General features: G+C 41.2%; 1 protein-coding gene and 1 long non-coding RNA gene across 3 annotated transcripts; one reads left to right on the top strand and one right to left on the bottom strand.

The window, feature by feature from the left end:
* Positions 1 to 1,140: 1,140 nt before the first annotated feature.
* LOC122780009 lies at positions 1,141 to 1,814 on the bottom strand. Of its 2 annotated transcripts, none has more exons than XR_006361643.1 (2): positions 1,662 to 1,814; positions 1,141 to 1,567 (listed from the first exon to the last, which is right to left on the bottom strand). It is a non-coding gene; the product is annotated as an uncharacterized LOC122780009 (long non-coding RNA). The 2 variants fall into 2 exon arrangements; XR_006361644.1 differs by having other exon boundaries at positions 1,705 to 1,814.
* An 8,316-nt stretch (positions 1,815 to 10,130) lies between these two features.
* On the top strand, positions 10,131 to 12,434 carry LOC122779720 (dynein regulatory complex protein 11-like). The gene has a single exon (XM_044042306.1). It carries the CDS (start codon positions 10,131 to 10,133, stop codon positions 12,432 to 12,434), a length of 2,304 nt encoding a protein of 767 aa, XP_043898241.1.
* The last annotated feature ends 1,504 nt before the right edge of the window (positions 12,435 to 13,938 follow it).

The following is a 13,938-nucleotide window of genomic DNA, read 5'->3' as shown; positions in this document are numbered from 1 at the left end:
GGCACTCGCAGAACTCGAGACTGTTCACTGTCCTCGCTCCCAAATGGTGGAACGAGCTCCCCATCGACATCCGGACAGCTGAAAGCCTCCACATCTTCCGACGCCGACTAAAAACACATTTCTTCCGACTCTACCTCGACTAAGACGACAAAAAAAAAAACAAACAAAAAAAAACTTGTACATCGCACTTATGACTAGCACTTCATAGTTTGTTCTACTTGAAGCTCTTACTTACTTCTAGCTCTTATTTGTACCCAAATGCACTTTTGTAAGTCGCTTTGGATAAAAGCGTCTGCTAAATGACATGTAATGTAATGTAATGTAATGTAATGTCACCAGCTATTTCATGCCATAATAATGTACATAGCTGCAGTACATGGACGTTATCCAGTGACAAAACCCTTCATCGTGAGAGTGAAACCTTATTTGGTGTCAGTGAGTGAATGAGTAATAATGCAACCATGAATGTCAAGCAGCTTTACACATAGGAAATGTATCATGTCCCTACAGGAACAGGAAGTGCAGGGCTGGCTGGTGTGCGTAGTGATATAAGTTGCAGGATAGAAATAAAACAATTTAGAGATGTACACCCCCCTTCACCTTCTTAGTTCTCGAGTGATGCATTTGTGGCAGATCAAAATTTAGAGGGTGCACAAGAACACACGAGGACTCCAGGGCCACAGATCATGTTTTATTAGGCTGCTTGTTTTTTTCTCTTTCTTCCCTGCATGTTGACCAGGTCAGAGTCTGATGTTCACCTGAGGAGACGCGTGGTCCCAGAGAAAGGAAACTTTCATCAAAGCTGAGAAACGAGAAGACGGTTGTCCTGATAATCACCATTTATCCGTTTTAATAAAAAGGAGTTGCTCTTGCACAAAAACAGTCCAGACGTGCTTTTTCCATTTTATTTGCACCTTATGCAACATCAAGCATATGAAACTCAATTTTTGTTTGTTGTTCAAAAATGTATTTAACCTTTGTCACCATTTGGAGCCACAGTTCAGGCTTTATTTATTTATTTTTTTAATTTTAGATACTTTATTAATCCCCTTAGGGAAATTACATTTTGACCCATCCTAGAATTAGGAGCAGTGGGCTCCTAATTCTAATCCTAATCCTAAAAGAGAGAAATATTACATATTAACATTCATTATTATTTATTATATATCTTTTTTTATATAGTACTTTTCCAGAGTTACTGGTTGTTTTACAAAATGAATACTGTATTTGCATGTGCTTTATATCAATGAAGACATTGTAGACTTTGTTGGTGAGATATTTAGAATCACATGACTAATGAATGCATGATACACCATGAGCACTTTCACTTCTATACAAGTATAAACTACATTATACCTGGTTTTGCTAGAAAAACGTCTTGCCGTGATGTTGTCCGTATCTTCAGGTTGCAGAGGCGACTGTGACCCAGGACGACCTTGGTTTGAAGACAAGTGACACCTCACTTGGGGTATTTGACAAACTGACACTCGCTGATACAGAGTGTCCAACTCAGCTTGCCAAATACACTAAGTGGGGGGCCTGATCGCCACGACATCAGAAGTGGCTCCTGCAGAGTAAGTGAATGCGACACCGGTTCCCAGTAAAATCACACAAACCGAATACAGAGATAAAAAAAAAAAACCCATACTGTACAAATGTACCTGTCACACAGGGATGTGGAGATTTCCCATGCTCGGCTTTTACCTGCAGATGTAGAGGCAGCTGAGTGCAGATGAGTGCAGTGCTCTTCTTTCCTCTCTCATGAGTTCACTGTGATGACCCTGTGCACAAGACAAGTCGTTTGACCACCGAGCCTCAGCGGCTGCAAAGAGGAAGTCAAAACAAGGAAGATAAGTGCAAAGCTTGCTCTCAGGAAATATGTGGAAATGAAGTGTCATCATGTCATGGTTGTGAAATGCCGTTGAAGGCACTGTGTGGCTCACGGTTCTGAGAGATAATGGTTTGATGAAGCACATTTGTCCGTTGTTTGCTTTCTCACTGTAGTGTTCAGTGTGTGCTGTGGATTCAGGTTTATAGATCTTTAAGTGAAGGAGCAGCCCCTGTGACATTCCATTGGTGCCAATGATGTAACATAAGAATACTAGTATATTTGGGGAGGATTTGCCCCTGTTAATCCTGTTTTTTTTAAAAAAAAAAGAGTCCTTCTTTTTTTTTCAAAAGAGACCTGACTAAGACATGAAGCAGCACAAATGAAACACAGCATTGCAGTAATAAAAAGACAAAAGAGGACAAGTAAATAAATAAATGAATGAATTCAAGGAGTTCAGATGTTCAGTTTTATAACTGGCTCTTCTAAAAACAGTGTCATCTTTTGGAATCCTAAGGCAGTAGATGCATGAAATGCTTTTTAGGATTGTGTGTAACTTCTAGCAGGATGTACTACAAACCTCTAAAGGTGTATTAACATTTGTTTAAGCCTTTTATATCTACTTAAGGTAAGGGCCTTGCTTTACCGAGGCTGTCATGTTGTTCCTCCATTTTCTACAACCCAGTGCACAGGCAAAGGAAAACAGAAGAAGGAGAAAGTGAGTGTTTATCCTATTCTGGTGTGTGAAGGCCACCGTAGTTACCTGATGTGCTTGAGCAGAGGAGCTCTCTGTGTGTTGCATTCTGCAGTCTCACCATAAGATGATGCTCACTCTCACTAATTCATCCATTCATCAAGTCATTGATTGACAATGTGTAACTGAGCGCAGGCATCATCATGGATATAATAGCACACAAACCCAGGCAGGTCAGATGAGAGGGACGAGAAGAGCAAGACTGAATTGTATTTGTACTTTGTTTTTCTTGTTTTTTTTTTTTTAAAATGTACCATAATAAGGACATTTAATGCTTAAAATAAATTGTTTTTATTTGCCCCCTATGTTTAAAGCTATAGTGTGTAACCTTTCAATATAAACGAACCATTGTCAAATGAGTTCCCATAATGCTGATTCAGCCCCACGTGACTCTCCTCAACATATGATCAACAAATGAGGGAGAAAGGCTAAAGCACAACACGTCTATGCTAGTAAAATGAGACAGCACACTTTAGGTTAAGGAATTACCCCCTCTGTTCTCTGAAACATGAGTGAGGTGGCGAGATACTGGAATAAATGTTGAAAGAGAACGGTTGGAATATAGAGCAAGAGTCATCCTTTCAGAACGCTCTGCTCACCTAAGGGGTGGGGTAAGTCTGGGGGGGGTGGAGACAATATTGGTTCGCGACAGAAGAACACTGGAGTTTTACGGTTTTGGCAAATTGTGTTGTTGTCGATGTCCTTTTCTGCCTCCGTTTGGTCTTTGTGAACAGAAATGATCAAGTAATCTGAAAGCAGATTAAAGCCATACTATCAGACCTGACGGAAGGAGCGTTTGTGTGTATACAGCAGAGGAGCAGGGGTGGGCGGGGACAATAAGTGTATATCCTGTCAAACTGCTGAATGACCAGGTTTTCAAGCAGCATAATTCACTTTTGAAGCCCTCATTCGTTCTGTTTTCAGTCATAATTCAAACTGAGTGCCAGTTGCTCATTTGACAATGGTTTGAACGCAACAGACATTTGTTCATATGCAAATAACAGATTACTCTTCCTACTCATGTATAATAAATACTTTTACTACACTCATAGTATTGTTACATGTGACTTTAACTTCAACTTCTTGTAGGTTTGCTGAAGTGTGGTTTTGCCAAGGTTTTTGTCAAGGATAAGTTCAGCAGTATTTGTCTCTAATTTTAGAAAGCGTCCCCTCACGTTGTGGTAATGTTTAGTCTGCACTACACAGTGTAAAATCAACACTTATAGAGTTCATTTAACACTGTGTGGTGTTAAATGAACTCTTTCCTAGGGGGCGTTCTACTCCAATCTATTGTTGTAATAACTCTGAAAGAGTCATTGAACTTTGACACTGCATGTTTAACACTGCAACATTTACTGTGTACATCTGTCACTTTACTACCAAAAGAGCCTCGAGGAGTCAGGCAAAGAAAATGGCTCCCGTCTGTTTTGTTTGTTTGTGTTTTCAAAGACCTGCATGTGCTGTGGGACTTTTCACTCACAGCGAATATAATCACCTTATATGGACTTCTTCAAGAAAACAAATTAAAGGTAATTCTTGTTGAATATTTGAACAGAGAGTATGATACACTGTGCTGTTTAGCTTCCTCATGTCACAGTCGTTTGACTTCCCTAAGCGACAAGTCCACCATGAGTCGATCTTTGCACATGTACACGGTTGCTCTTAGTGTGGAGGTGCAGCTGTTTCACTGTGTACCTGCCTAATCACACGTGTTCTTTGAAAGAAGCGAATGAAGGCCACAGGACGGCGGAGAGAGCAGTGTTTCCCAAACCCCTCACTCACGATCTTCCACTCAGCAAATGAACCACTGATGTCTGACATAGGCAAATATCGTACAAAGCACTGCACACATAGTCAAGTCTGTCGAGTGAAGTTCACTGCTGCACTTTGTTTGAAAAAGAAATCTTAAAGTAATAGTTTGGGTTCTTTGAAGTGTGGTTGAAACGAGTCCAACCCCAAACCGCTCTACCCACTATACCACCTCACTACCAACTGTTACTTCAAATAACACTCACAGCTGCCATGGCAATGATAATGGTAGTGATACTTCACATAGAAAAGGCTTTAGGATAAAATATGCAAATATATCAACAAATATATCAACAAATATCTGAAAAGTAATAAATATCAATTAAATCAAAAATACATTACATTTCAATTTAAAAGCATTATAAGCATTCACTTTCCCTGTCAACACATACAACACACATGCACAAAGCCATGAGAATTATTAAAGGAGGTATATTTTAGAATGAATTTGACATATTTCTAATTCATGGATATGGATTTTCATCTTTTTTTTCTTTCTTTTTTTTTATGAAACCGTAGAGTTAGTGTGAGGAACACAACGTTTGATTGAAAATACTTGACATAGCAGTACGTTGGAACTTGTTTCATGCACTTCCTTCCACTATTTAAGGCTGGACACTTCACTCACACAGGAATTTGTTCTGGACAGAGTTCTGAGGAAACGCACAAAAGGAAGGGGCGTGGGTAGGAAGAAGGGATTGGGCCATAGTCATACATGACCCCTGATCCAGGAAACATCATTTAGCCGCGTAACAAAAGCCTTACCTTATTCATTGTACCATTAGCCTGCCTTTATTTTACTTGAAAATGAAGCCTTGATTTAGTTCATGTAGGATACAGGGGTCATACACTGCAACTGCAATCAGCTGACAGCAATCTATATGTTTCGCTCCAATCACAGCCATCTAATTTAAATAACACTAAATAGTTATTCTTCTGCATATCTGCCCTTTATAGACACACAGCCTAATTACACAAGGGAAGGAGGGTTAAGTTAGTTGCTAAGAATGAATTGTAAAACATAACTGAAGCATAAACTGAGCATACGAACAGGAGCCACCACCAACATGTGTTTTACAACAAAACATTATAAGAGACAAGAGTGTTCCTGACTGAGCTGAAGTTTGTAAAGTGCTCAGTCTCCTGCACCAATGTCCACAGGAGCTGCTGGTCTCCTGCTGCCTCATTTGTTTAAGTTTGAGTCTCTCAGTTAAATCTGAACCAGGGATTTCAAACACTGAAAATCACAAAATAATGCATTTGAACTTACAGCAGTAAGTTCAACTCCTGTGTGCCGTGATATAAAACCACTGATTTTCTCTACGGACTTTGGTGTGGGAGAGTTAGATGTTTACAAAGCCACACAAAAGTGTATCCAGTCAGAAAAGGATAGTGGCTAATATATTCTCCTAGATATTATGTCGTTAATCATTTTGACTGACACAAAAGACAACCTGTGTCACTTAATGACGTGCAGTTGTATGAGGTACTGACACTGTCAGCACCACCCAGTGCAAACCAGCCTGACACAGTGATACTGAACACATGGCAGCCAGCAGGGACACGTGGGGAAAATATGACTTTCACCACTTATGACATATTTAACCCTTAAACCTCAATGAAATATGCACCTGCCTAAGTGTACAATATCTTAAAAATACCACTACTGTTAGACAGCCTTATTGAACAGGGAACTGACGTTTGGGTCCCAGTGACAACAGGATTCACAGATGTGAGAGAGAATTATAAGCCCAAACTGTTTAGATAGCACCTGATATCATTGTGTTCCAAGAGACATTTGGTCAATTCATTTACACCTCAGTAATAATAATAATAATAATAATACAAATAATAATAATAATAACAATAATAACAACAATAATAACAACAACAACAACAATAATAATAATAATAACAATAATAAAACTAATAATAATAATACTAAGTTTGTATGTTAGTGCAAGCCCCAGTCTGATGGCATAAAGAAGAATGAATGAATCTATCTGAAACAATGATGCACATATGCTGCGAGTTGTGTTCACACACTATGGCAGCGTAGTGTGTGAACCATTTCAACACCCTAGTTATGCCACGGGAAGTTGAAGATAAAAAAAAGTGTGGCCTCCCTTTGGTGTTGAAAAAGTGGTCGTTTTTTTTTTTAATCAAGCAGTTAAACAAGAATTACCTGAATTTCCTGTTGCAATAGCGCAAAAAAAAAAACTACATAAAGGGAAGTTCCACAAACGTGCTGTGAGATATTTTAATCATTTTGAACAATTGCTTATTATGATGTTGTAGTTTTGAGTCTTTAAAAGGTACAGTGTGTAAACTTTAGCAAGACTTTATGGTGAGGTTGCCTGTTGCAGCTGAATCTCTCTCACCTCGCTCTTCCCTTCCAAGTGTGTGTGAGAAACTAACCTTCAGTTAGCATCAAAGCTCAGAAGATATTAAGTTTGTCCATTGTGGGCTAATGCAGTCCCAAATAGAGCCAACCCAGCTCCTGATATAAATATAAAATGAAAAACACTTTCACAATTTCACCAAAACTTTACACACTGCACACTGCAGTGTAATTAAACACAACTTTATTTGACAATATTTTTATGTATCAGTTTTTTAAAAAAGCAGGAAAAGTCAATTGTCTACATATGATTTACTTTTCAAAGACGCATCAAATAATTCACTTTTAATCAATTGATTAATTGATTGTTGTTGTGTGTTTTATCAGGTCAATGAAAATGATGATGCTCTTTTAAAATTGTATTAAGTATGTAAACATACCACGTGCAAATAAAACGACTTTTAAATACATGATACCATTAAGCAATGTGATAAACTGAATAGTCTTGAAACTGCCTGCATTGGAAGCTGAGGGTAAACTGCCACCATGTGGCCCAGTGCAGCATTGCAACAGCAGGGTCACTGTTACGTTCTTATGTTGTTTGTTGGAAAAAACAGAACAGCAACACGACAAACCAAGGATTTTAAATGAGGCAAAGTTGATGTTTAAAGAAATAATATTTAATAATGAGTAACTTAAATACAACAGCCAGGTTTACACATGGTGGGGGAGGAAAGGAGGGAGGTGGAGCGCCAAATAAATGAAATCAATAAAACAAAACCAGTCCTACTCTAAACCTTCGTTACCAAACAAAAAAACCTGTCCTCTCTAAAAACAAGAGTTCAAAAATGATTGTCAAAATGTTACATGGGTGGCAACGCTCCACCGCTAGTCTAGTGTATATAGACACAGTGTTAACTACGTGCTGCCATGTACAGGGTAACCCAAGCTGAACTAACTCCCTTCCCCACCACACACCATTTACCACGACTGTTGTTGTCTTCCAGCAATTTCATCGAGTGTAGACAAATTGACAGAGAGCTCCTCAACAGGCTCCCCTTTATTGAGCCTCCCGTCAGGTGATTGGCCATGGCTGAAGTCAAGGCGGTGGCCTCATGTCCTCCCAGGTGCAGCTCATCTTGATCAGCACCTGGTGGAAGGATAGGGGAGGGAGAGTGGGGAGAAGAGAACAGGAAACTGACATAATGCCCCTACTGGGCATGTAACAAGGTTAAAGCCAACAGAGATAATGTAAAGATATTAAAACACATACCAAGAAAAGGGAAAAGTAAAGGCAGTTCAATTTGAACTTTATTTATTTATAAATGAAATAATTTAACTCTTGTCAGTGTAGAATATATCATGATTCACATGGTTTACAACTGACACTGGATTCTTCAAGGAAGGTCAAAAGGGTGGTTACCTGGCTTCTGCAGTGTTTGCCGATGAGCTGACTATTTGAATCAGGAGTGTTGGAGCAGGGAAGCATCTAAAACATCTATGCAGGATAGTGGGGAGTCCAAGTGTCAATTTGTCATCCGGATGTTGCCAAAACATGTCACGGCACCGCGACGTGGCCTGTCCCGACTGGCACGAGAATCATCGGCTCGGATGCAATTGTGAATAATGAATAATTATTCATTAATTATTCATTAGTGAATAATTGTGGATAATTGTAAACCAGACGCCTCCTTCACCTTCCTTTGATCTATGAGCGGGTTACCGCGGCAACCATGGCAGTGGCAGTTTGTATAAGGGTGTGGCCTACAGTTGCTATATGAAAGTATTACTCTGACTATTGGTGGCCTCTTTCTAGTGCCGCGCAACAGCCATTGCGGTTGCTCCACATCCTGACATGCGTGTGTGTGTGTGTGTGGGGGGGCCCTGAAACATTTGCCTGTAACAACTAGAACAGGAAGTGGACGCACAAGCAGGACACTCATACGCAGGGCAGAGGTCACACACTGGAGACTTCCTCTTCTTCTTTCAGCTTCTCCCATTAGGGGTCACCACAGCGGATCATCTGCCTCCATCTTGTCCTCCTGTCCTCCTTCACAACGTCTGTCCGCTCCATCTTCAACATCCTTTGTCCAATATATTGACTGTCCCTCCTCTGACCAAACTATCTCAACCTTGACTCTCTTACTTTATCTCCTGTCTCCACGCCACACATCATAGCAGGTCTCATTACTGTCTTGTAGACCTTCCCTTTCATCTTTGCTGCTCATCAGCCCTGACACTGTGTGTGACTTTAGAGACTAAACAGGAAACAATGCTGGAACGCCATCAAAAGAACAATTAGACAAACAGGCAGGTGAAAGTGATGTGGACGGGACATATACAGCAACTGGTGGGTGTGGAATCATGACACGAAGTAAACAGTTCTGTTAGATATCAAAATAAAGCACAGAATGAATGGTACGGCCAACAATAACAGTTTTATTATGGTAGTTTTATAGAAACATGTACTTTGCTCATGAAAACTGTCAGTTGCTGTGAGATCAAGCAGATACAAACACAAGGGTTTTCATTTGTGGTAATGTAAAAGAACCAAGACCTGAGAAGGGCCAAGTCAAAACCTCTGAGTGACATCATCACAGAGAAAAGAATGCAACTGAAAAAAAGGCAAACATCCCCTGGGAGAAGTAAAGACAGCAGCTGCCGAGATGGAAACTGGCTGCCTGATGTGCCAAAGGCACAGGAGGAACTGAGGTCTAAAGGATTAGGATGGTTTGGCTGAGTAAGTGCTAAACCAGCAGTCACGGTTTGAGGGGCAGGAAGAACTGTGATTCAGGACTTCAGACTGTGGAGGGCAGCATTTAATCTCTCTGGTTACAGCCTGCCACATGGCTTCTCCTTCAAGTGTGCAGGAGGATACAGCCTTGACTACTGAGACAGTGTCAAGGCTACTGCTAAGACAAAGAAAGGTTGAGCAGTCAACTCACCTGATGATGCTCCTGCAGAACCAGCTCTGTTCAGAATCTCTCTCCTGCTGCTGACACGAGGCAGAGCTGAAGATGCTGAGATTTGACCAGGATGGACAGGATTAGAAATGAGCATATTCGAGGGACAGCTCAGGTTTAACAGTTTAGAGATTCAATTCTTTTAATTCAGTTGTATTTGTCTAGCACTGATTTATAACACACATTATCTCAAGACACTTTACATGGTGAGGTCAAGCAAGAACTTACAATTATAACAATTATAGAGAAACCCAAAAGGACGGAGAGAGGAGGCAAAGGCGGGGGAAAGCCGAAAGTACAAGAATCCTGAACACTGCTCATGATGATGTCATCAACATTGCAGGTAAGATCAAAGTACTATGTGTGAACAGAGGAAGAACACTAGTTAGGTTTAACACTCAGTAAATCGTGTAAATCATTAGCTATGACACAGACATGTCACAGAAGACATACAGTAAGATGTGGGCAAATGCCCAGAGCGAGCTGAGTCTCCTGGTAGCTGAGGAGCTGCCTGACAAATCCCCCGGTCCAGTATCGGACCGGGAGGCCTTCTTCGAGCATGTTGCCACGCTTTACGTGCGCTACATCCAAATCTTCAGACAGCTGGAGATGGTCTATGACCAGTTGGTTCACCCTCAGAAAAGAGAAGTTGTTCGTGGCGTTCTGGATGGTGTGATGGGGAGAGTGTTGGAGCTGAAGAGGGAAATGGTGGACACGCAGTTGTCAGAGTTCCACAACATGGATGAGATTCTACACAGTTTAAAGCTCAGACCTGTAGACCTTGAGATTCCTATCCCTCACTATTTCATCACTGAGCACAGCCAGGAACGAACCGACATCCTTAAAGACATTGCAATGTCCAAGGCCATTACGATCATTCAAGCGGCAGAGAGGGCGCGTCAAGGACGCCTGGCGGCGAAGTTGAAAGTGAGCAGGACTATTAAGAGTGACAAGGAAACCTATTCAGAAAAAGAGGTTTCTGCAGCCATCTGCATTCAGAAGGTGTGGAGGGGCTACATACAGTGGAGGACTTTCAAGACTGCAAAGGAATCAACGACGACTGTTCAGGATGCAAAGATGCATTTGCATGAAATAATTGCCCAAACTAACGAAGCTTGCACACGGATTAAACAGCAGGAGCATGAAGAAGATTACCAAAAGTCCATAGCAGCAATCACACAAGAACTACAAGATAAAGGTCCTGACATGAGCAACTCAATGAAAGACCAAATCCGCCAGTGGTTCTTAAACTGCCGTTATGCTACTGGCTCATTTCCAGATTATCCTGATGAAGACGATGGAGGAGGAGCTCTCCTTTTAGCAGACAAGGACCCTGTGCAGTTAATGAACGAAATTGCTGCAGTTAAGGAGGCAAAGAAAAATGACAACGCAAAAGAGAAAGGAGACAAAAAGGGCAAAGGGAAGGAAAAGAAGACAAAGGGGAATCAGGACGAGGAGCTGGAGATGCAACCCTCAGCTTTTCTGTCAGACTTGCAAGAGGGAAACAAAATCTATGAAGATGTTTGGCAGACCTGTGATGAGTCCAACAACTTCTACCAGAGACATGTGGTGCAGCTGATCAAGGAAGAAAAGAGTAAAGTCATAGATGCGGAGATTCAAGTACAAGTTGATGAGGAAATGAGAGAAGAGCTGGCTCAACTGAAACTAAATGTGGATAACATCAAGGATAAGACCAAAAAAGGAAAAGGCAAGAAAAATAAAGGCGATAAAGGAAAGAAGGGGAAAACAGTGAACGATCCGACAGCTGATAGGACTCTTGAGTCTCTGTGTCAAGAGCTGGTGGACCAGAACTTGCTGAAAATGACATATAATGTCAGCTTTCAGGATTACTTTGGCAATTATAGCTACCTCGGCACAATTCTGAAGAAATATGACATTGAAGCCACACCATCGTTGTTAGATGTACGACATGTGTTAACTCTATATGCAGTTTTACCATTGGGCTCTCAGGTGGTTCATGAAAAAGCTCCTCTGATAAATTCCATCTTACTGGTAGGGCCAGCGGGAACAGGAAAAAAGATGTTGGTCCATGCAATATGCTGCAGGACAGGAGCCACCTTGTTTGACCTGTCACCTATGAACACAGCAGGAAAGTACCCAGGCGACGAAGGCCTCAACATGATGCTTCACATGGTCTTTAAGGTTGCACGACTGCTGCAGCCTTCAGTGATATGGATCGGAGATGCAGAGAAAATGTTCTACAAGAAAGTTCCCAAGGAAGAAGAAGAGCTCCACCCCAAACGGTTGGCGGGAGCTCTGCCCAAGCAGCTTAAGATGATCAAAGGGGAAGATCGTGTTCTAATCATAGGAACAACGGTAGACCCTACATGTGCTAATATTAAGACATTGTGTAAAACGTACGGCAAAATCATTGTCATCCCAAGACCTGACTATGGTTCGAGATTCATTTTGTGGAAGCAACTGATCAAAAAGCAGGGAGGTGAGATCACTAAGACCTTGGATATCAGCTCTCTCGCCAAATTTTCTGACGGCTACACTCCAGGTGACATGATTCAGGTGATCAAGCATGTCGTCACCAAGCAGCGCATCCGGTGGCAAGGATTCAGACCGCTGGTTACTGCTGAGTTCGTTAGGCACTTCAAAAAGATGGATCCAGTATATAAGAAAAAGGAAGAGGCCCTGAAAAAGTGGTATGCAAAGACACCTCTGGGGAAAAAGCAAGTCGCTTTACAAAAGAAACTCATTAAAAATGACTAAGGCTGCGTTTCAACCTCCCAAATGTCACAAAAACATCTTAGAATGTAATTGAATGTACCCTTGCACCCCTGTGCATGTCGGCGCTTGCTGCTACAGCAACAGCAACCAAGCCTCTCGAATGTCCTAGAGTTCTGGACGTAGCTCCCATTGCTTCTCTTCACACTTTCAACTACAACCACTCATGTCATGGAAGAAGGATCGTGGATGTTGTGCAGGAGGACATGAGGACAGATGGTGTAACACAAGAGGACACAAAGGAGAGGACAGGATTGAGGCAGATGATCCACGTGTGGTGACTCGCCCTTAAGGAAAAAGTTACAGTACCACTAAAGCTCTAATGGAACGTGAAGTTTGGGACAGGTTGGACATGTCTTGTACCTCTCAGTCCTCAACTGGAGCACGCAACAATGCGATTGCTCTTAACCTCTGGTTTGGGCACCGCAGGGTGTGGAGAAGAGTCAGTGGGTTGTGGTCTGTATCACCAATGAGGTCACTCCAGACTCAAAATAGATGGCAAAATATTAAATATTGCAGGGCCCAGATCAATGAAGTGCATGTGAGAATACCAATAATCACTGTAGACCACCAAATCATCTAAATAAACAGCCACCACACCATCAGACGTTGGAACGAGGTGGGTGCATTCCATCACTTTATAGGAAAAGAGCCCAGATGGACAAAGGTACCTGCTTGAAATCTGTACACAACTGTGGCACACCTAAAATAGGTAACCACAATTTTGTTTTATTTTTATGATTGCAATTATTTTATGCAAAGTATTGTTTTTTAATGATTTATTATTTCGGTGGTGCAACACAAATATTGAGATGGGGAGGGCGGAACCGTTGTTTCCCAAGAGTTGCCCGGGGAATGGTTAGGGGTGTGCAACCGCTGCCGCTCTCAGAGACAACCTGTTAAGGGGAAAAACGACAACCTGTTCTTCATGTGTCTCTCTCCTTTACCTGCTATCACAGGTCAGTGTGTGTGTACACCGCGATTTTTGCTCCGTGATTTTGTTCTATATTAACAAATATTAAGAGTGTGATTGTTTATAGCATGTTATCTTGATGTTTTGTTACTAATTGACAGAGAATATATAAGAAAGTTTCCCCGCGAAGACGCCATTTTGTGCCGCGTGCGGCCGCAGTTGCACTATAAGTGAAAAGTCTGTTTGTTGTGAAAGTGTATTGTTATGAGTTTTATCTGACATAATTATTTTTGTTTTTATTTTGTTCATGCGCCTGTTGCCAGGTAGATTTAGTTTTGACATAAGCACTTTGTTTAATTTAGTAATTTCAGTGCCCTGCTATGGGAGCAAGGTAGAGATATAGGTATATACATATAAATATATAGGCAGAGGATTTAAGCAGCGAAATTACACTACCTGGACTAGTGTTTCTATCAGTTTGGACTGTGGTGAAAAAAAGGTAATATATATATTTACGGAACTGTTATGAATCTGAATTTCAGAGAGTATGTTTAAAGGGCAAAAGATGAGACAATT

Source organism: Solea senegalensis, linkage group LG13 (genome assembly GCF_019176455.1).
Source record: "Solea senegalensis isolate Sse05_10M linkage group LG13, IFAPA_SoseM_1, whole genome shotgun sequence".
NCBI lineage: Eukaryota > Metazoa > Chordata > Actinopteri > Pleuronectiformes > Soleidae > Solea > Solea senegalensis.
Note: the sequence above shows the minus strand (reverse complement) of the source record. Positions and strands in the feature narration are given on the sequence as shown.